Source organism: Equus caballus, chromosome 23 (assembly GCF_041296265.1).
Source record: "Equus caballus isolate H_3958 breed thoroughbred chromosome 23, TB-T2T, whole genome shotgun sequence".
NCBI classification, from domain to species: Eukaryota; Metazoa; Chordata; class Mammalia; order Perissodactyla; family Equidae; genus Equus; species Equus caballus.
This window is the reverse complement of record NC_091706.1, coordinates 11,969,678-11,992,706: the sequence shown is the minus strand read 5'-3', so window position 1 is coordinate 11,992,706 and position 23,029 is coordinate 11,969,678. Positions and strand designations below refer to the sequence as shown.

The following is a 23,029-nucleotide window of genomic DNA, read 5'->3' as shown; positions in this document are numbered from 1 at the left end:
CCACGTACGAATCCTGCCCATCCTGCAGGCTTAGCGTAAATGTGAGCTGACCTCCTCTGTGAACATTTTGTAGTTTTTAACCCTTTATTGAAATGTGATTTACACACGCAAACAAGTAAAATTCACTCGTCGTCAGTGTACAACTCAGTGGTTTTTAGCAAATTTACATAGTAGTGCAACGATCACCACAGTCCAGTTTAAAACAGTTCCTTCTCCCCCAAAAGATCTTTCAAGCCCTTTTGTATTCACCTCAGTTGCCACCCTCAACCCCAGGCGACCACTGGTCTCTCTGCGTCTCTAGATTTGCCTCTGTGTGACCTCTGGACTCCCCCTGGCTGAGTCCTTCTGTCCTCCAGACTCCTCACATGCTGTGCATGTACTCTGATGATGATCTGGTCATTGTCGTTTATGCGTATGTATCTCCAAGTAGAGTTTAAGCACCAAGACCACTCTCTTACCTGGGGCTTAGCAGAACGCCTGCATATGGCAGCCGGACTAGAACAGTCCATATGCATGACTGCAATCAGGCGTGAATTCAGTTTATTTCCCGATCTGGGGCAAGCTTTAAGAATAGCATGGCTAGCATTTACTGAGCACCTGCTGTGTGCTGGATGCTCTGCTAAGTGTGTATATTAATATTGAAACCCCATAATCCCTATTTAACCTTCACTTCAATGGACAAAGTAGTTCTCTTGTTGTTGGCATTTGCAGATAGGCAGGCTGAGGCTAAGAGAGGCTAAGGACTTTCAGATAGTAAGTGACAGAGCCAGGCCTCAGACCTGGTTCTGTGTAGCTGAGAAATCCATTCTCTTAAGCACAGAACTTCAATGCCTCCCAGCCGCTGACAGTGTGTTCACAAGAACCGTGACTCCTGGGTTGCCTGGAATCTCAATAGGTCTGCACCTTTTAGACTTTAGTTTGTGATTTTGTCAGTGAGTGTCCCCCAATGCTTTTACTTTGGGGACCCTCTGAAAGGAATGGGACCATTCAGAATACTTTAAGATCTTTGATTAATTTAGTGTGAAGTCATTTAATTTTCCTGATCAGCTCAGTCAGCTGCGTGCTTTCCTTCCCACTTGATTCCTGACAGCCAATGGCCCAGTGGAATATGAGGTAGTGATAACAAACTTAGCCTTGTAAAGCATTTTGGGGCCAGGGGGGCGGGGGGGAACTGCCTGAGAGGTTACTAGAAAAACTGAACTGGATTCTTCTGAATTTTGAAGGTTTCATGTTCCACATTTTTGAACTGTTGGAAGCAGAGGAAGAGCGAGATGTGGGATGGGTTTGTGATGTTTTGTCCTCCTATGGCCCAGAGACACCAGGATAAGTGAGGACTCAGTTCTCTCAGAAGGAATTTTACTGGGGCTAGTAATACGAGTGATAACCCGGGCTCTCTGGCTGCACCCTCTTCAGGAACTACGGTAGACAACCTGGAAAATTCTCACAGCAGCTTAGGTCAGCAGACATAAATGCTTACATACTGGCAGGTGATGTGCAGAAATGAAGTGGGCCCAGTATGAGGCAATAGGGAGTGATGAGGACTGTGGTAAGATGAAGAGAGTAGCTTCTATCTTCAGGGAACAGCTGCTGCTTAGCCCCAGCTCACTGTTTTCTTAATTCTTCTGTTTCCCTCATTTTTCTGGTTGTTTGAAAAGAAGCTAGAAATCTGGATGTTTATTTTAAAATCACATAATTCTATTTTCTATTCGTGCATCAATTCAGTAAGTGTTTACTGAGCACTTACTATGTGGCAGATCCTGCTCTAGATGCTGAGCCTATAGCTGAGCAGAAAAGACAAAGCCTTTGTCCTGCTTCGTCAGTTAGAAACGTGTGGAACAAACAGATCATATCTGCTGGTCAGATTTGGCCCACGGAACACGAGTTTGCAACCTCTGGCTTAGGCCTTTGAGTCCAGTGGGATCACTGGAGCACTAAGTGGCCTTTTCCCTGCCATGGCCCTGAATGCCATGGATGCTTTCATGCTGTTTCCTGCCCTCCACATGGGGTGTCAATGCCGATCTACAGCTTCCCCTGCACCCTAAGGCATCTGCTGCATAGTGGCTGCAGCTACGCACTTTGCGAGGGTAGGTGGGCTCTTTCCCCATCAGTATCCAGAGCTTCACCTGGCTCGATAGCACCCTGTCTCTTGAAAAACTTTGGAGCAGCCCTATTTCCCACCCCATACCGTGCTGCCCACTGAGCACAAACCACCAATAATGCATGGGTTCACCTTGCAAAACGTGCCTGTGGCAAACTTCAGCCTCCTCTGTGGAAAAAATTTACCAGCTTAGTAAAGGAATTCTGTTCTAATGCCTGAGAAAGGAACATGCACACTTAATTTTGCAATTTTGTGAACAGGCATCAAAGGACTGAGTTTTCAAGTGAAAAGGATTGGTCATACTAGGCCTGGCACAAAACAAACCCCCAAATTACAAACAAAATAACAACAAGCAAAAGCTCCTATGATAATGTAGATGCAGAATTCTAAATAGGAGACTTTCAAATATAACAACCCTGCAAAGGATTCATGTGGCCTCCTGTACTTTGCCCCAAGATGGAGCCCTGTCACTTTAATAAACCTCGGTATTTTCCCTCAGGCTGGTTTCTCTGGCATACAGAAAGAGCCAGGACTATCCCCCCAAGCTTCCTGCCTTCTAGTCTCAGACCCCAGCCCACCACTGTGGTAGCCCGCCTGCCTGGACCCCTTGCCCCAGTGAGGATCAAAGACTCTCGAGAAGACGTGCCCACAAGGTCTGTCTCTGGGGCCACGAGTCTCAGGTGACTTGGGCTTCATTCCAAGGAAGCACTGGGAAGCTCAGTGTTCAGCACTACAATCTCAAAGGCTGGGCCAGGGTGACCACCTAGAAGGTTGGCGCCAGGGAGGAAGAGAAAAGAAACAGCTGAGTTCAGCTTGTCTGACAAGGAGAAGGCAAGAATATGGCCCTGTTTGACGACATTTGCCCCGGGGCAGTGGTCTTCCCTAAAGATGTCAGTGTTTCTGGATGAGGCCTGGGTGGACCCGGCACTTCCCATAGACGTCTCTGGGTCAGCCCTGTCAAAACTCCAGCCGCTCCTATCCTGATCCTTTTGCTACGGAAACATTGAAGTGAAATTCGGTTCCCAACCCTGCTATGAGATTTGCTAAGTCCTGGTCTAGGAAATGCTGTCCTCTCCTCACACAACTTTCTACTTTCTCTTTCTTTGCCTAGTATAGTAGAATTCTTTCATTTGAAAGTGACAGAAACCCATTCAAACTGGCTTAAGCAAGAAAGTGGTCAATTAACTAAAAATATCCAAGGTATAACTAATGTCTTCAAGTATGGCTAGATCCAGTATAATTCAGTATAACTTTGGCTAAGAGGACGTCAAGAGAAATCTTTCTTTCTCCATCTCTTGCCTCTCTTTTCCTATCCGCTAGTTTCATCCTCAGCCTGGTCCTCCCTAAATGTTGATAAAATACATTGATCACTCCAGGCTTATATCCTACCAATGTAGGAATCCCAGCAAAATGAGATCATCTCTTTTTCAGTAGTTCCAGCGAACGTCCAGGTGCTGACCCTCAATGGACAACGTGGATCATATTTCTACTCCTGAACCAGTGACTGTAACCAAACTCTTATTGTCCAAGCCTTGATTATAAACCCATCCTTGGAGTCATAGAGTGGAGTCAGCCATGCCAAAGCCATATAGACTGGGCATAGGCAGTAAATAGAGGAGAAGGATGCTGGCACAAATAACAGATTCTACCCTCCATGTGAGAATGGATAATGCCTGGCCTTTCTACCACTGGATTTCCAATGTTGAGCAAAATATCAGACACGGAATAGGTGCTCGAGAAATATTTGCTGATAAAGCAATATGCTCCCGTCACCCCCTATATATACATCCTTTATTGTAAGTGCCGATCAGAGCATTTTAGAGTTGTTCTCCCAGGGGTCTGCCTCCCTTGCTACACTGTGAATCTTTGAGGGCTGTGTCTGAATTGCCATTTATATTCCGACCACCTAGCACCACTCCTGGCATATTCAAGCACTCAGTAAATATTTAATGAAGACGGCAGAAAAAGGAAGGAAAGTTTTTAGAGATCTGGAAGTAATGATAACAGTGTTAAGACAAATGGTTATAGTTTGTGAGGTGGAATGAGCAATGGAGGATAAAGTTTTGGGGAAACTTGGCCCAAGGCCAGAAGCCATCTGCCCATTCTCCCCCAAGGGGACTTACTGCAAGGGTCCCCCTCCTGCACTTGTTGAGGTTTAGGGCCAGGCTTGCTGGCATCTCAGCAGTACAGGCTGCTGGGCACAGCAGGAGAGCTAGCAGTAACTGTGCCCAAAGAAAGCTGGCCCACTTTAGGAGTACTAAAGCATTGCTGGATGGGTGAAGGAGAGTCCTGGTGAGCATACATTGCGTGCTTAATGTGTGCCATGAACTGTGCTAGCACTTGTACACGTGTCACAATAACCCCATGAGATAGGCACTGTTCCTATTGGCATCCCCTTTAACAGATGAGGAAATGAAGGTTGAGAAAGGGTAGACGCTTGCTCAAAGTCACCTTTGAATCCAGGCAGGCCAACTCCACAGCCTCTGCCACTGATCACTAGACTGTCTGGTTTCCTGTGAGGTGGGGAACAGGAAGTGAAAGGAGAAGAAGCTGAGAGGGGCTCTGATGCTAAAGGAGACGTCACGAGGCTACTCGCTGGAACTGTACCTTCAGACAAGTGACTTCTCCAAAACTTAATTTCCCGTTCTACCAAATAGGGGTAAAAAATGGAGGAACTCCTAATGGAAGAAGGAGAGCCAAAGAAAAGTTGTGAACTTCAATCTGGGTGCTTGAGCCAGTTCTGGCTTTGCTTAGTGGAGCAAAAAGCCCAGCGGTGGAGTTGAGGGTCGGGGTGGCGGCGGTGAGCTTACCCCACAATAGCGCACAGTGCCCAGATCCCAGTGGCGTGAGACAGCAGAGTGTTCTTTCTCGCTTTTGCTCTGTGTCCATCATGGCTCGGCCAGAACTCCGCTTCATATCTCCTCACTCCAGGACCCAGCTGATGGGGCAGTTGGCTTTGTCACAGCTGAGAGAAAGTCATGAATTGCACTCTGGCTCTCGAAGCTTCTCCTGGAGCTGACACCCTTCTCTTTTGCTCACACTCCATGGTCCAAAATGAGTCACAGATCACACCTAACTCCAAGAGGGCAGGAGAGTGTGACTTTGCCCTGTGTCTAGAAGGAGAGAGAACTGAAAGCATGGTTTCCATCTGAGATCCAGAATCCTCAGGTGACCTGGAAAAAGGTTTCTGAGACAGCAGATTAGAAAAGGTTAGTTTCCCTAATTCTCTAACACTCTTCCTGGTGATAATTGGTTCCCAGGTGGAGCTTCAGCTCAAGCGGAGGCATCTTGCGTTGGTTTTCCGCCTTCAGTTGCGTTTCAAGTGAGGTTTAGCACCGTTGAAAGATCTGTATTTCTCCTGTGTCTCAGGGCAGAAAACAAATCTTAGATGCTGTGCCGAAGGGTGACCCTGCCTTGTGAACTCTCTGGCTGTTGTCACAAGGTCATGCGTTGTCAGTGTCTATCTGCTGTTTCTTCTGCCCACCTCAAGGGTGGTAACTCACACCGGTTTTCCCAGTGCCCTGAGATCTTTGCATTTGTCCTAGAAAGAGCCAGGTGATTCCTGAGGGTCCTTCCAACCTTGAGACTCCTTGATAATTCCTGGCAGGAGGTTCTTGCCTCTCGGGTGGATATCTTTTTGACTTGTTTTTGAGTGTCTGCCCCTGCTCAGCTCTCGATGCCATTCTGCCCTCTGAATACTGCCAGACATTCATGAGTTCAGAGTAGGTGAGCAGCTGATAGGTAGGGTCTAGAAACCATTACCCATTAAAATGATTGAAGGGACTGAGGTTATTTTCATGGGAAAAGGAAAGACTCACTCTCACCTGGAGGGAGCTAGGAGGCAAAGCCCTCAAAACATAGATGCGCTGGCCTGTGGAAGAAGTGGCCATGGTTTACAGCATGGCTCCAAGGGACAGGATCCCATCTAATGGAGAAAGGACGGGGCAGGATTATCTCTTCATGAGAAAGAACCTTAATGATCGGCTCTGTTAGAAAAGTCAGAGTCGGCTCTGCGGCACCGTGGGCTCCTCGATGCTGGGACTGTTCGGGCTGTTTGCTCTCGTACCTGCGCCTTGGTTGAGGTATATGTATGGGAATCTGGACATGGCCATCTCCCAAGCCCCATCTCCCAAGTCAATTTAGTGAGTTAGAGAGATGCCCAAGAGCAGGGTTTGTGAATTCCAGTGCTGATATGGGCCAGACAGTTAAATGCAGAGGCTGGATGCAGACTGTGGCAAACTGGAGGATGTTTTCCCTCAAAACTGAGCATCAGCCCACTGCTGCCCTTTCATAGCCGGGGCCTCCTGTTGCCAGGTATTTGGGATTTTTTTTTTTTTAAGATTGGGACCTAAGCTAACATCTGTTGCCAATCTTTTCTTCTTCTTCTTCTTCTCCCCGAAACCCCCGGTATATAGTGGTATATTCTAGTTGTGGTCCTTCTAGTTGTGCTATGTGAGACGCCACCCCAGCATGGCCTGATGAGCGGTGCCATGTCCATGCCCAGGATCCCAACCGGTGAAACCCTGGGCTGCAGAAGAGGAGCACATGAACTTAACCACTGTGCCACGGGGCTGGCCCCTTGGGCTTTCTTAAAAGCCAGAAATTGAGATCTTTATGTGAAATCTCCCACATAGAAAAATGTCAGCTCGTTAAAAAAATTTTTTTATGGGACCCACAAAGCACATTGGTACAACAGGATCTCTTGACTTCTGCTGAATAACACAGGGAGCTTCTTCATGATGCCCCTGTTGATAAGATGGTGATGTTTTCAGTTGACGATCATTACGTGGATTTCCAGCTGGTCACACCCTGCGATGTGATGCATAGTTCTTTTTGCACGAGAGAGAACTTCCCCTCGTGATCCGTAGGTCCACTAATGATCTTCTGTGTTCAGTTCTGTCCTTCCAAACATTTTAATTCTGGTAGGTGATCTGATGAGGACCTAGCAGGCCTACGACTCAGAAATGCAGATCATACAAAGCTGAGGATAACAGTTGCTGAGGCATGATGAAATCAGGACTCAAAACCATCTGCTCAAGTTGGAAAGCTTGAGAGAGACCAGTAAGCTGACATTTAGTAGGGGATAGGGAAAGTCTTGTGTTCAGGTCTAAAATATGAATTGCTTATTCACCCAGTGAGAAGAAAAACCAACTTGGAATGTATACATGTAAAAGGGGAAAAAAAATAAGATCTGAGAGAATTTGACCACAAGATGAATATTGTCAGCAGTTTGATAAAGGTAATAAAAAAACTGAGGTCAAAAATATATCGATAGTCATTCATTTATCAACTCTTACTAAGCATTTCTCTGTGCCGGGAAACATGCTACATGCGGGGAATAAAGAGATGAATAGGGCTAGGTGTCTGCTCTTGAGGCCCTCCCAGCAACAGGCTCGGTTACGCTACAGTCCAATGGGATGAATTCTACAGAAGGCATTTCTATAGATCACTATGGGAGTCCAGAATATACAGTGGCTGCTTTTCTAGCCTTATATAATTTCACATAGGAGGCAAAATGAGTTTTTTAAAAAATTGAGGTAGAATTGACATATAACGTTATGTTAGTTTCAGGTTTACAACATAGTGATTTGATATTTGTATACATTCCAAAATGATGGCTACGGTACGTCTAGTTACTATTCATCACATGCATAGTTACAAACATTTTTTTTCTTTTTTTCTTGTGATAAGCACTTTTAACAAAATGAGTTTTTGAAGGAGGAATAGGAGTTTTCCATGAGACAAACGGAGAGTATGGTTGCCAGAGTAGCAGTAGCAGATAGCTGTGCTTTTTGCTGCCGGTATTTGGCATTTGGCATTATGAGACCCTGGGCATCCCTTAGGCCTTGTGCTTTGCATGAAGTTGACTCATCTCCTGAACCTCAGGGTGCGATGCATGACTGATGCAGGTAGTCAGGGTATCTGTCTTCTGGCCACCCAAGTCAGACCAAGTAGGGAGAAGGCAATACCTTTATGGGACTGTGTTTGCGTTAACAGGAAATTTGAACATCTGCCTACCTGATTGCCGACAAGAGAGAAAGGAGGTGTAGGAACTGCTGCAACTGGGTGGTGAGTTTCTAGGGAGTTAGAATGGAATCCAGATCAAGGAAATGGAGACAAGAAATAAAGAAAGAGAGATTCTGCCCAGCAATAGCTTTTGAACCCTGGGTCAAGTTGTGCTTGAAATGTTACCCATGGATTGTTTAGTTACACAAACATGTCCATTCACTTTTACTTTTCTTTTCTTATTTCACTTTGAGTTGAACTATTTCTCAGTTTCAAATAGTGGGATCCTATGTGATTTTATTTACCCATGTGGTCATTAAAACGAGGACATTCTAGGCAGAGAAGCAACATGCATGAAACACACGGGCATAGGGAAGCACGGTGTGCTCATGAAATCCGAGTGGTGTTTGTCACTGGGTGTGCAGAGGACACTGGTGGGAGGTGCACCTGGAGAGAGGGTAGAGGCTAGATTGTGATGGGTGTTGAGGACCCCAACCTACATTGTCCCACGTTGGCTGGTCGACACTGAGATGCTAGATGCAGCTTTTAACTGGGCAGAGCTCTGATCTGTTGTGGGAGGCTCCTATGGATGTTGTGCAGAATCCACAGAATGCTTCTACATTCATTTTCTTCTTCTATCCTGTCAGTGGCACAGTAAAATTGGTCAGTGTACTTGTTTCGTAAATACAGAAATAGGACCAGAGAGATTTAGCAATTAAATTAATTCAAGATTACCCAATGAAGAATCACAGCTCCGCAGCATCAAGGGGTCCATTGGGGGGAGAAAGCGAGCAGTTTTCTTGGAACAAGGACACAGGAGGGGACTAGAAATGATGCAGGGACCACATCACTATGGGCTTCCTGAGGCAGCCAGCATTTGGGAGGAGCACTGGATGCAGCTCCCCGAGAGCATAGCGGGGACCCTGCGTCCCTGTCGGCGCACCTTGCCGCTCCGCGGAGGTCCGAAGCAGCGTGTGGGCGGGGCCCCAGGAGTTCTCCCAGGAGGGTGTCCCTGTCGCTGTCCGCAGTCCAGCGCCAGAGGGGGGGGCGGGGCAGCGGCCGGGGAGCGTGTGGGCGGCGGCGCGCGCGGGGAGCGCGCGCGGCTGCTGGGCCGCCGTCCGGGGAGGCGTCGGCGAGCCGCGCCTGCCTGGCCAGAGCCGAGCCCGGCGGAGTCCGGCCGCGCTCTGCTGCTCTCTCCCGGGCCGGGCTCGTCCGTCCCCCCGGCGTCCGCGTCCCCGCTGGGCACAGCAGCCCGGGCCCTCCACAGCCACGGCCGCCAGCCTGAGGAGGCCCTCCTTCAGCTCCCGCTCTGCCTGCTCGCCGGACACGGACGACCGGGGCGCCTGCGAAGAGGATTCCATCTGGGAGAGGTACCCGGGGGCGTGGGCCTGGGGGCTGGTGGGAGGCGAGCGTGTCCCTGAGGAATAGGCTTGTGCGCCGAGAGGTGCCCGTCAGGTGGCGGGACAGCTGTGCGGCGCGGGGAGCGAGGGGGTCTCTTCGTGCCCTTCACGCGTTCGTGGAACGGGCGGTGTGTGCCGGGCACCTGCCCAGGGGCCAGCCTGGGGATGCGGTGCCCGGGAGTCGGGCGCTGAAGCGGCCCCCGTGGTCTTGTCTTCTTGGAAGGCCAGACGCGAAGTCGGTAGCGACACTGGTCTCGATGCGTTCTGAGGAGTGCAGGCCTCCCTCTTTGAGAGGCTACGTTCCGTTGGGGTTTTCATGAAGCCTGTTGTGCCCCTGAAGCTCAGGCCGGTTCAGGGGAAGTGGCCTGTCGAGGGCCGCATAACATTCGTGTGCAGAGCCAGTGCTTTCCAAAGCCCTTGACTGTGCAGAAGTCTACCTGCTAGGGGTGCAGTGGGGGCTGTCCGGGGAGCATTGTGAGCACAGGTATGTGTCCCCCACTTGAAAGTCTGGCAAAGAAAGCGTGAGGCTCGAGGGTGCTCCGTTCGTTCCCTCCTTCCACAGAAAGTCTGGAGAGTTGACTTTGGGGCAAGTCCTTCCTTTCCTCTGGTCGGTGCGTGTTCAGTGGTCTGGACGCTTGGTGAGCAAGACTGACAGGGTGTTTGACGTACTGGACCTCACAGCCTAGTTGGAAAGGACAGATAGGCAGCAGCTAATTACCTAGGAGATATGTAAAAGCAATTTTGTGTTGAGTGCTGAGAAATACAGCATTTACTGTTAGACTTTGTGACTTCGGCAGTGATGTTTAAGCTGAGAGCAGATGCCTAAAAGAAAAGGAGGACTTGTGCGGGAGAGTGTTGGGACAGGGCAAGGGAGGAGTATGGCCTGTCAGAGAAGCGGAAAGAATGCCCTGGAGGCTGGGGCCACCTAGGGACTGTAGGGTGGGGAAAACAAAACTTTTCGATTAAGGCTGGCGCTGTCTCTAGGTTTTTGGAGACTAAGCGTGGTGATTCAGAACATGGACTCTGGAGCCAGACTCTGTCAAATGGGTCCTAGCTCTGCCACCTACGGGCTGTGTGAACTTGGGCAAGTTACTGTACCATTCCGTGTGTCAGTTGCCCGATCTGTAAAATGGGGATGATTATAATACACACTCCATAGGTGAGTGTAAAGGTTAGAGGATATTTCCTATCCGTAAAGTACTTAGAGCAGTGTCTGGCCTTTGGTAGGCGTTAGTAGTGGTTGATTAAATAAATGGATAAATGCATACATAAGCATTCAAGGCTTGGAGGCTGTCCCTGGTGAAACGTGTGAACTGGAATGGATTACACCCAACTTTGTTTCCTTTCCAGCTTGCAGTTGCTGCTGAGCGCATCTGTAGCACTGTGGAATTAGAAATAATCTCCCTGGACTTGGCTGCTCTTGGTAAAAGAATCTAATGCTGTCAAAATTATCCCAGGGAAATAAACGCCTTTTCAGTAGCCTAGTAGGGTTAGGCTTATTTTAATATGTATTGTTGATACTGGTTTGTTTAGTATTTGTTGGGAACATTCTTTTGGCAAAAAAATACATTCTCATGATTGTAAAATCATCCTTTAAAGTCTGAGCAAGATAAGCTCCACCAACAATAGTTTCAGGTGAGGCCGGCCCCATGGTTCAGTGGTTAAGTTTGCACACTCCGCTTTGGTGGCCCAGCGTTTCGCCGGTTTGGATCCTGGGCGCGGACATGGCACATTCATGGACATTCGTGTGTGTGTGTGTGTGTGTGCGTGTGTGTGCTGATATAGAGAGAAAGGGGAGGGAGAGAGCGGAGACAGAGACAAAGTGGAGAGATATCAAAAATGGGTCAAAATACTAATGGGTACACCTGGATAAAGGGTATATGGTTGTTTACCATCCATGCAACTTTTCCACAAGTTTATCTTTAAATAAATACATTTAAAAAATGGACCGTTGGCTGTTGTCCCAAATTTTGCCTAACCTTTGAGATTTCTGGCTTTGATTCCCCCAGCTGCCATCGCTAGCGTACCCAGACCCCAGAAGTGTGCAATGGTGACTTTAAAACAGTTGTCGCAGGTTCTGTCCCAGGCAAGGAACCCTGGATCCTCTTTGCACATTTAAAGCGTGCTGACACTTCAACAGGGTTTCACAAAATACTGGAAAAGAGCATCCCCCAAAAATTTTTTTAAAAAAATTATACATAATATAAAACAAGAACCAAAGGAAAGAACAAAATATTCAACATGTGTACAGCATGAAACCCTTAATTTCTTCCTTATCTGGTGCCACTGGGTCGTCCGTCTTCTGGGGTTTTGTGTTGTGAGTTGGTTTGCCGCCACTTCCTCTGCTCTGCTAGTCAGTTACCACTCCTGCACCGGATTTCCATCTTCAAAAATTGTGTTGACATCTTTTGTCGTATCTTCTCCCCTTCTTGTCATCCTCAAGGGCCTTATTCTTTTTAAATCCTTTACTTGTTTTAGCAGCTTTATTGAAATATAGTTCACATGCTATACAACTTACCCATTTAAAGTGTATAATTCCATTATTTTTAGTATATTCGCAGATGGGTAACCATCACCACAGTCAATTTTGAAACATTTTCATGGCTTCAAAAAGAAACTTCATAACCTTTAGCTGTCATGCCCCTGTCCTCTCATGCCCCCAGCCCTAAGCAACCACTAGTCTACTTCCTCTCGCTCTAGATTTCCCTGTTCTGGACATTTTGTATGAATGGAATCATATGAGGTTATTTGTGACTGGCCTCTTTCACTTCTGCATAATGTTGTCAGGGTTTGTGCATATTGTAGCATGTATCAGTACTTTTTTTTGCCAAAAAATATTACATTGTGTGGATATACCGTAATTTATTTACCCATTCGTCAGTTGATGGACGTTTAGGTTGTTTCTGTCTTTTGACCGTCATGAATAATACTGCTATGGACATTTGTGTACAAGTTTTCGTGTGGACATATGTTTTCATTTCTCTTGAGTGTCTAGCTACAATTGGAATTTCTAGGTAATATGGTAATTCTGTGTTTAACTTTTGAGGAACTGCCAGACGGTTTTCCAAAACAGCTGCACCATTTTCCTACCCACCAGCAGCATAGAAGGGTTTCAGTTTCTCGGCCTTCTAACACTTGCTATTATCTAACTTTTTGATTCTAGCCATCCTGTGTGTGAAGTGCTATCTCACAGTGCTTTGGATTTGCATTTCCCTGGTGACTAATGATGTGGAGCATCTTTTCATGTAATATTTTACTTTTGGGGAAGGAGAGGAGATAAAAAAGTGTTTGATCTCCTGTGTTTAACTCATCATACAGTAGCTCGTTTTAAATGTATTACAGGAAAAAAACTTTCTTCTAAATCTTTGAAAACACTTGCATGGTGATGTGAAGTCCTTATCACAAGTACAGTTTTCTCCTTCTGTGCTCTCTACTTGCTGCAGTCACTGTGTGACTGAGGGACTGCAACACCGTGCACTGCATTTGCTTGGGAAGATTCCTTTCTGCGTGGGGTGGAGGGAGGAGTTAACTCAGTGACTTCTCAGGCTTGACTACAGGGCTGAGCAGAACTGATGGCCAGAGCATCTGAAACTCAGTGCGTTTCCTCCCCATGGCTCTGTCCACCTGTTTTGGGTCAGTGAGCTCCACAGGTAGTAAATGTCAAAGAAACGTGAGAGCTGTGACATGGGCACAAAGCATTCATCTGAGAGACGGATGGCAGGATGTTCCCATGGCCTTTTGCGCCTTAACCGTAGTGTAGGAGACGGGCTGTATCACACGTGCCAGATGATGACTGTGAAAGTGGGGTGAGGGGTACATGGGAAGTTCCACTGCTCTCGTGCATGTTTAAACATTTCTGTAACAGGAAGCTTAAAATAATGAAAGAAGAGAGGGAGGGGACGAGAGGATACCTGGCAAGGGGGCTCAGTCCGTCAAGACGAGGGTTTAGCTCTCTCAATAAGGACATTTCAGGAAGTGTAACCATTGAGGTTAGGAAGGAAACCTCTTTTCATATAACAGGAAAGAAGGAAAGGAGGAATGGGAAAAGGTTTTTGTGAAGCTTTATTGACGGAAAGTTCCTGTCTCATGACTTCTAGTTCCTCTGTGATCAGTGGTCCAGCACATCTACTGAGCAAATGGAGACAGCCTAAATTTGAGGAAAGTGAAGGAGATTTGAAATACATTTGAGTGTCCCTGGAGAGAGAATGGAGTAAGGAAACAGCGACCTAAGCTCCATTTGTTTTGTTCTCATGTTAGTAAGCATGGGATAATTCTTTGTGGAATGAGTGAGTGATTTCCAGCTAGTGCTGGGGCTGAATTTACTGTGGCATCGGTAGACTCCATTGTGAGATTTAATCCAATAGTGATCAATTAGTTATAGGAAGGCATTTCTGGGAAAGGCAGAGAGATGGGATTTTGCCAGACAGGAAGGATTAAAAGGGATTGGATGGGGCCCATTAGTAGCGGAGCTTTTTAAATGTTGGTTACCTGACAGACCATCAAGTCTACCCCGGAGAGGAAGGAAATGTAAACAAGAGCTTGACGGACAGACAAGGAGTAAGTGGAAAAATGAATGGCCTGGAGTTGAAAAGTTAACAAGGGGCATATGAATCAGAAGAATGAGAGACGAGGCCAAAGGGTGGAATGTCCGACTGTAATAATCTGGATGGCTGAAGTGTTCCTGGTGATAAGCTCTGGAGTGTGGCAGTAACTACACTGGAATGGAAGGAAAGGACCCTAAGATGAGATGATGCAGAAACTGAGAGGCTGGTCTTTGGCTGGTCTATCCACATCGATGGTAGAGCCCTCCATGGCCTCCTCACCTCTTCAAGTCTCCTGCCCTGGGCCCCACCCCCCTCCCAGGACCTCCACAGAATCTGCATTCTTTCTTTGACCTCAAGTTTCAGACATTGTGGGGTCAATGGCATAACTCTGGACAAGAAGATACAAGTGTGGAGTGAGAGAGGCTGTAGTGGACACCGGTTTTGTTTTTGGTTTTTGTTTTAACACCTAGCATTCACAAGTCTTTCTGGGAAAACTACCTCCAGTGCCCTCTGGGATACTCACCCCATTTGTGTAGAGTGTGTGTGTGTGTGTGTGTGTGTGTGCGTGCGTGTGCGTGCGTGTTCGGTTTTGTTACAATAGTTACCATTATACTTTTATCTTTTCTAATGTCCTCAAATTCCTTTCCCTTACTTGGAGTCTTATTTCATTTGTCATCTATATCTTGACCTCCTCTTATTACTTACAGAACAATCATTTTATTCTATTTTTCCCTTTTTCTCCTCCCTTCCATTTTTAAAATCATGTTGTTTTTAGAAAACAAAATTGGTATTTTATTTTTCCACCCTTGTAACCATCTTTATTTTACTTAGACATCTACAACTTAATGTATTTAATGCTCACCATCATAATGCTTTTTGAATTTTGCCCCAGTTGACAGTCAGCCAATTTTTGAGTCCCAGTCTGTCTAAGTGGAGTTGCCTTTCCTCCAAACCCCTATTGTAAGGGTGGGTATGTGTGCAGTCCATGGTGAGACCCCCATATATCTGTAACCTGGTGCATAGTCTGGGACTCACCTCTGGTTCATGAGCTGCAGGTGTTCTGGGGGAGACCAACCATGGCTCCACCAAGGCCGTGAATATCAGAGGCGGCACTTCCATCCTGATAGGTGAACTGTACACACTAAGGGCAAGATCTTGTATATTCCTATTAAGCATAGATGGAAGGAAGGCAGCAAGATCACCTTCCCCAAAGAGGGGGATGCCATGCCTGATGACCTCCCTGCAGACATTGTTTAGTATTCAAAGAACAGCCCAGTGCCTTTTTGGAATAAGGCATCAGTGTGCTGTGCAGTGCCTGGATCAGCCTCAAGGTGGTGATGCCTGGATCAGATTGAGGAGGGGGCGGGGGGAACAGGACAGGGTCACCATATGGATGATGAGACATAAAGCTTTGTTCTACCAGCAAGGTCCTTCTTTCCCCTCTTCATTTTTTCTTCCCTCCTCGCTTACTCCAAGTCATCTTTTCCTTACTCTCAGCTTTATTTTATCCTGGGAGGTAGGTGGCTACCCGGTCCACATTGTTACTACTGGCAGCTGAGTGATGCTTTTGCTCTGCAACAAAATATCATTTGGTAGTCTGAAGAAATACCTACAGAGGGGAACCACTTCCCCCAGGTGCCTTTCCAGTAGGGAAACCTCAATGTAAAGTTTAAAGTATTCTTCCCTAACACATTAATATGACTCACATGACAGATTCCTAAGGAGTGTCTGTGCTGTTCCTAGCCCCTCCCCCACCAGCCCAGGATCCACTGCAGCAATACCCTCCCCCACCCCCCAAATCCCATTCAGGGTTCACCCACCTGTGGGGTCCTCTGGTCACTGACCTCTAAATCATGATGAAGCCACTGTTTTTTCTTCATTGTTGTTTTATGAATTGCATACCTATTTTTCACCCTCTTCGGATAGAGAACACCTGTCTTCCCTACTCTCTGAAGGATGTAAAACATTCAGTGAGCGGAAGGTGTGGGCTGCTCTACACTTTCGTTAAGGCTAAGCGAAGAGGCAGGAGGCAGAGCCCACCTCCTCAAACTTCATCAGGGAGGAAATGGGCTTTTGGGGGCACATGATATCGCTTTGTCAACAAGAGCTCCAGAGCACTGGTGACCTTTCAGAAGCCAGAGGAAGCAATCAGTAAGAGCTGAACTCACTCCTCCTTTTCCCTAAGCACAAGCCCTGAGTTACCTGAAACCCATGCCCCCAACACAGGACAAAGAAAAGACATCACTATTATTAGAGAATCATTTATTGGGGAGAATTAGTATTCTCCACAAGAAGGAATTACTTTGCTGTGGGAAATTTTCCGCTCTCGAAACGCTGGAAAAGCGTTTTCTGTTGACATAGAGACGGATCCCTAAACATAGTGCCTTTAGCAGTGGTGAGAACAGCTGGAGGCCCCTGGGCCGGCTTGACGCCTGCAGGTGGAACTTGGATGGGGCACATGATCCCTGCGGGGTACAGATAAGGGACTCTTCTGATCCAATAGCTGATCTTTAAACGCCACGACTTTCTGAGGGTGTCTGTTCTGGTCTCTGATCCGTCTAGAACATGTAGGATAATTCTGGCCAGCAAAGACAACTTCTTGGTGGCAGGACTTGGTGTTTGGCACTTTACAGGAGGGAGCCGTGTAGTTGGAAGGATGCCCCTGGATGGGCTCTGCCTGGGCCTGCTCTTCTGCCTTCTGCTCAGTTTTCACAAACTTCCTCAGGGAAGGAAGGGGCTTTTGAGGGCGGGTGACCTCTGTTGCACACCGCTGCCCCAGTTTCTCCACTGGGAACTTCCCAGGGACCATCCTGGTCTTCTGAGCCGTGGTGGTCCCAGTAACGGCAGCTCTCCCTTTAACCAGGCCTCTGCTCTGTGCAGATGATATGGGGCTGCCCTTTTCCTGGGGATGTTCTTGCTTTTTGCCTTTTGTCCCAGGACGAAGCCATTGAAAAATGTGGTTCATCTTTTTTCTGAACAGACTTTCAGGAGGAGGCTGTGCCTTCTGTGATGAGGTCTGGGAAGACTTGCTCCCAAGCGTCTCCTCTGATGCTGTGATCTGAGTAGGGAAACTCTTTCTTGTAGGTTGGGATGTCCCCAACCCTGCATCCCCTCCACCAAGCTCTTCTTTGTTGGGGCCCGGAGGGCTCACTCTCATTGTAGCTGGTGGGAATTTCTTATCGTCGGACCTCTTTAGGTCTTTCTTAGGGACCCAAGGCTCCTGCCGCTGCTGCCTGCTGATCCCACTGTCCTCCAGATGGACACGCAGCACCTGGGAAGCTCCCATGTCCCCACTAGAGACACCGTGGGCATGAGTCGGTGAGGCCTTGTAAGTCAAGCTCTCTGAGGCAGGGGACCTGTCAGTGTGTTGGCCTTGGACCTGGCTCTGATTCCTCTTCTCTAGTTTCGACTTTAATTCCCCAAACAGATGTTCCTTAAGATCCGATGACTTTGGGTCTTGGGGAACTTGTCTTTTTGGTGCAGGGCTTTCAATGGTCCCAGTAATTTCTATTTTACTGTGATTCTCACGTATCATTTGGGAGCTTCCTGGCTTGCTGGTTGTCAACACATTACCAGTTTTTGACTGTAGAGCATTGAGCTCCTTGGCCCTGAATATGTCCCTGGCCGTGTTGTGCACGGAAAAGGGTTCCGACTTCATCTTTTTGTCCTGTCGCCCTTCTCTTCTATCACTGGAACTCACTATCTCATCTTTTGTCTCATGTTTGGCACCAGCTTGCCTTGCAGGCAGCTCTGGGGGGCATCTGTCGCCTAGCTGAGTAAATTTCTGACTCGCTTTGCTTGTGATGCCACATGTGACAGGCCGATGAGTCTGCCTGGCACCCTTACTCCTCTGAACAACCTCTGCAATCTCTTGGTTGATACCAGAGGGTGATTGTCTCGGCACCCCTTGTCCTTCCCTGCCCATAGGTGAAGTAGCAGGGCAAAGACGATCCAGGACCAGGGCTGAATTTGTTGTTTCCGCTTTTTCTTGAAGAACAGATTTAGAGCTTCCTCTATGGGGCTTGAAGCCCTCGGATTTGGAGTCCACTTCCCAAGTTGGGTTATTTGAGGGGGGACAGTAGAAATAGGGCAAGGACTGGGATGCAGCATCTTCCAATTTAAACGCCTGTATGGATTCAAGGACCCTGCAGGGAAGGCCCCACTCCATCGTCATACGAAAGCTTTTAATATGGGTTTCCATCATTTGTTGTGCACTGGAATCAATGAAGCAAAGCTCCTGGAAGGTATTCAGGGAGGAGTCCCCACCCACTGAAGGTGGCAAACTCCTCTGTGTTATTTGGGTGCGGGATTTGTCAGAAAGCAGCAATGTCTGCTTGCTAGCATGCCATGAACTGCGCACAGTCCCAGGGAGCCGAGCCTCACTGATTTCCTCAAACTTCTTGCTCAAATGTGCTTTCAGGACATTTTCAAGTTGTTTCTGATCTAGACTTTCCTCCAAGGCCCTTGAATTTTTCCCTGACAGACTTGCCATGTGACTATTTAGGTCTTTCTCAGAGTCATATGCCGGATCCTTATCTGAAGAGCTCTCTGGGTCACTCAACAGATGAGCTTTTGGGCCGTTCTCTGGGCTATGCCCCTGATCCTTCCCCATCTCCTTCTCTAACTCAAGCAGTTCTGAACCCCTCTTATGGAAGCTTTTGGATTGGCTCAATCCAACATTTAGATCTTTGTTCAGCGAGATCCATGAGAGTCCACGATTGCTCTCTGACTTAGCTATATCTGAGAAATCTCTTGGAGGCATCATCAGTGACAGACACTCGCAGATCCTGCGGGGCAGGACCCACCGGTGTTGGATGAGCCTCTTTCGAAGGTGATGTTCCAGTTTCTTCCTCAGCTCATCACTGAGAGGAAACTCTACGGGAAGGGTGGAGATGGAGGCATGGGCCTGGGAGGCCTGATGGTAAGGAAAGTTGGGAGCTGAAGAACAAAATTCTTCCTGAGATCTTTGGACTACAGAGGGGGAACCCCACAAACTTTCCTGTTGCTTCTGCAACACTTTCCATTCCAGTTGTTGAATTTCAGATGAGGTGAGAGACTCTGATTCATCCTGGGGTCTATGGTAACACACTCCACAGATCCTTATCTGGGGTGGAGGACCAGATGGTAGGATTGGGAGTGGGGATTTAAGGTGGGCCTGGGACTTGACCTGACTGAGAGGTAGGGGCTGGGATTGGGGCAGGGTTTGAGGCAAGGGTTGGGGCTGGATCTCAGGCAAGGATGGAGGTGGGCGATGGAGAGGTACTGGGGATTCTTGGCCCGTGGAGGCATTTGAGATGGTATTGAAAAGGAAGATTGTGGTGCAGTCACTTGAGTCACGGATAGCAGAGGGCAAGGACTCGCTGTGCAGAGATGGGAGACCCCAGAAGAGCTGCATACATTTTTCCTGTAAATGGTCCTCCAAGATTTTAGGATATGGGGGCTGCTCATGCATGTGCAGCTCCTTTGGTTTGCCTGCACTGCTCCAAAAAGGAAGGGAGAATGCTGAGTCACACTTATCAGCATTTGACTCTAACATTTTCCCCGAAGGATTTAGTTGGTAGCCTGGCCTAAGCTTTTTTGGAAAAGAACCCTTCTCCTTCTCCTTTTCCTTCCACATCAGGAAATCACTCCTCTTTCGGACTTGTCTCTCCAGGAGTGCCAGGACATGAGGGCTGAGAAATGAGAGGTTACCAGGCTCTATAAGGTTAGCTGTAGGGTGTCTCTCCAGAGAGGACTCTGAAGAATGGAGAGCAAGAAACTCTCGATTAAAATCACGTGGTGCCAAGGTGGAAGGTGCTAAGAACAAGTCTTTGGCACTAGCTTGCCACCAGGATAATTCTGAAATTGATAGGCTTGAATGGTCTGTGCCTCTGGCTGTTGGGACATAAGTGGACAACCCACCAGGGCTATCTGGAGATGAGTTCTCTGGAACAGACTTCAATAAGATGGAAACCGATTTAGATTGAGTCACAGTTAAAGGGTGGTCTGTCGGTGGTGAGACAGACAGGCTTGGTGGTGCGTGATGACAAGCCAGTGAGTCATTGGGATTCATTATCTGGGACAAATTTGGTAAGGGGTTAATATCTTGGGAAAGGGTGCGGTCAAGAGAGAAGATCGTATTCAGAGACAGAGTGGCCTCTGGTTGGAGAATAGGACCCGTTGCCTGGGTGTCATGTGGTGGGAGAGGGGGAAGGGCAAGGGGTTGGGGTGGGGAATGGTCTGCTGGGAAGTTGGACTCCAAGGGAGGAAAAGGCTCTGGTGGCATAGAGTGACCCGGTGGTGAGGGTGAGAGAAAGTCAGCTAAGGGTGTCATTGGGTTAGGTGAGAGAACGGAGGGGGGCGGTGGGGAAGGGTCAGGTGGAGGGGGTGGTGTTAGGTCTCCTGGAGGGACTTCTGAGAAGGCAGAGGACAGAGTGAATGATGACTCAGTCCCAGAAGCTGTGGAAGCCATAGAGGACACAGAGGCAGTATCATCTTCCAGGTCCTCCAGGAACAGCAGCCGATTGATCTCAGCAGTTGTGCTATTACACACCTCACAGGAGGGGTCTGGGCATAATAGTTGACGAATGCGGGTGGTATCGCGAGGCCAGCCTAGGGGCCTGCGGGAGACAGGAAGTAGAAAACTGTAGCCAGAACCAGAACAAGGAAAGGAGGACCTGCTGGCCTGTCAGGGGAGGGGCCACCTGAAGCCTGCTGCCCCTTCACAATGCCCCACATCTATGACTTCACCATACACTCAGCAGCCCTCACCCCAAGGCCTTCATTCACATACCCGTTCCTATGGCAAACCCCTCCCATGACTACTGCAGGCTGTACTGAATCCCTGGAATTGCAGAGAACATGTCAAAGAGGGATCAGGAAAGAAAAGACTAGTCACCTTTTCAGAATAGAAATTAGCCTCCTTTTCTCCTCTGTTTCCCTCTGGTAATTTCTCCAACCTGGGAAACCAGAAGAGTGAATTACATGTAATAAAGGTAGAAGCATAGGTGTTACACAGGAGTCCCTTTAGGGGAGACCCTTGGGATATTAACGGGATATTAACTCTGAAAGCCCCAAGAATCAGTAGATGTGGTCAAACGGTCAATGATAATATTAATAAGGTTCACATGTGTTTGTTGCTTCATTTATCAAGTACTGTCACATACATTATCCCATGGGATGTTCAAAACCACCATGTGAGGAACATAGGTCAATGGTTACCTCAAAGAGGAGTCTGATCATCCAGGAAGTCAACGTGGTTTCACAAGGTCGGGAGACAGAAGTTCTGACTCTTGACGTCTCCCACGGCAACCCACTGGGCAACACCCATTGTCCAGGCCCATCACTGCTTCATGCCCAGAGCTGGGCAGAGCAGGAATCTGAGAAATGCCTCGGGTTCTGACTACCTTCCCATGAGCCTTTCCTCTGAGGCCTCTATTTTCTGAGAGGGACTCTATCTGGCGACTGACATCCTCAGAGACCATGGACCTGGGACCTCATGGAGAGGACAGGATGGGTCACCCTTGGAGAGCTCAGGTGGGATAGGTGGAACCTTACCACTTGATGTTCCACCTTTTCTTCTCCTCTTGGCTCTGCCGTGACGCTGAGAACAAAAAGAAAAGAATGAGGAGCGAGGACTTAGTTGGCTTGCTCCTCTCTCTAGGAAACTCAGATATTCATCCAAGATTAATGTCACTCTCTATTTTTATTACTAGCACTTTGTGTTCTTTCCCTTTCTGAATTTCTAAAGGTGATAAGATACTTTCAATTTTCCCTTCTTTGAAAAACTCGAAGGAGGATTTTTGGCTGGAGTCCACACTTGATATTCTCAGTCAGAAGTCCTCTGCTCAAGGAGGGCATAGACTCTGGGGCCCACAGTCACATCTGTGCTTCCTCAGATAGGACCCTGTATCCTGGGACAGAGCTCACACTCCAGTGTCTGCTCAGAGGCTCAGCCCTGCTCTCCTGATCTGCCCAATACAAAGGACGGTTTGGTCGAATGACGCCTGTCATGGGAATGTGACTCATGATCCAGTGTTGGGAACAGTGTTCTCCTACACAGATCCCAGACTCTCTAAATAACCTAATGCAGGGCCGTGAAATCACTGATGGGGTTTTATCCAGGAATCCTCCACCACACCCAGATGGTCTGTGAGTTTTAAATGGGAAACAGTCCCAGCTGAACCCCTAGTCCTGCCTGGCCTATTCCCCTAGAAGGATGGTGTTCTATCCTCTATTCAGACTTGCCATCTTAGGAGTCTCTCTGGACCAACTCATTTAAAAATGTGGGACTAGAAATGGAAACAACAATAAAAAATCCCTGTTGGTGGCTTGCCCAGGGATCCTTACCTTTTGGTAGATTTTGGTTTTCCAGAAGGTTGGTAAAGATGGAATCCCCACCAGGAAGCACAGGAACAGAAGAAGCAACCACAACCCACACACGATGGTGAGGTTATAGTCACTATCTAAGAATGTTGAGCAGATGCTCAAAAACAACTCAATATGGCTATTCAGAAATGAGAGAACATTCCATTGACGGAACTCCATTTTCTGAATCGCAAGGCTGCCTGAGGCAACTGAGCTCTGAGAGTGTCCGCACTTGCCTATAATCCCAGGCCTGCATCACAGAGCACTGAAGAGTCACAAAGGGTTTCAGAGGGTGGGGGAGGGGACATGAAGAGGGTGTGCCCATGGCCCCTTCCCCCCACCAGCCCAGCTGATCTCTCCATCCATCCTGGGCCCTCCAGGTCCCTCTGCCCTACCCTGCCATCCTATTTTCCAACTCTGTCCGTTCATCATATCATACAATTACATTAATGGAATTTTCTGCCTGTTCCACCTGTACTCCAGATATTACCTGGGCCCCCTTTAGTGTTTGGAGAGCTTGACTTTGGTTTCACCAATTCCACTGCCTCGAAAGTCTGAAATGCTCCCTGGAATTTTTGCTTGTACCCAGACATTTACACTCAGAATCATATATGTCCTCAAATCCATCTTTCCTT

At 47.9% G+C, this 23,029-nt stretch overlaps 2 protein-coding genes across 14 annotated transcripts in view; one reads left to right on the top strand and one right to left on the bottom strand.

Moving 5' to 3' along the window:
• Window positions 1-6,389: 6,389 nt before the first annotated feature.
• LOC138920481 (proton myo-inositol cotransporter-like) overlaps window positions 6,390-23,029 on the top strand; it is a 165,277-nt gene continuing 148,637 nt past the window's right edge. For 3 of the 13 annotated variants that reach the window (XR_011431704.1, XR_011431705.1, XR_011431703.1), the window contains exons 1-2: window positions 6,393-7,337; window positions 8,096-9,474. The gene's annotated coding sequence lies outside the window, so the exon portion shown is untranslated. Of the gene's footprint in view, window positions 7,338-8,095; window positions 9,475-23,029 lie in introns of all 13 variants that reach the window. The other 10 variants (XR_011431702.1, XR_011431701.1, XR_011431700.1 and 7 more) reach the window with 5 other exon arrangements.
• Window positions 16,294-22,882, bottom strand: LOC138920475 (spermatogenesis-associated protein 31D4-like). Its single transcript, XM_070248965.1, has 4 exons — window positions 22,377-22,882; window positions 21,585-21,630; window positions 20,926-20,986; window positions 16,294-20,647 (listed from the first exon to the last, which is right to left on the bottom strand). The coding sequence occupies exons 1-4, from the start codon at window positions 22,572-22,574 to the stop codon at window positions 16,435-16,437; spliced, it is 4,518 nt and encodes a 1,505-aa protein (XP_070105066.1). The 5' UTR covers window positions 22,575-22,882; the 3' UTR covers window positions 16,294-16,434.

Bases quoted from the DNA above. Each gene is read 5' to 3' on its own strand.
- LOC138920475 (XM_070248965.1), bottom strand. From the start codon at position 22,574: ATGGAGTTCCGTCAATGGAATGTTCTCTCATTTCTGAATAGCCATATT. The intron at 21,631-22,376 runs GTAAGGATCCCT...TTTTGTTCTCAG, and splicing joins AAACCAAAATCTACCAAAAG to CGTCACGGCAGAGCCAAGAG. The intron at 20,648-20,925 runs GTGACTAGTCTT...TGTCTCCCGCAG, and splicing joins CTAATTTCTATTCTGAAAAG to GCCCCTAGGCTGGCCTCGCG.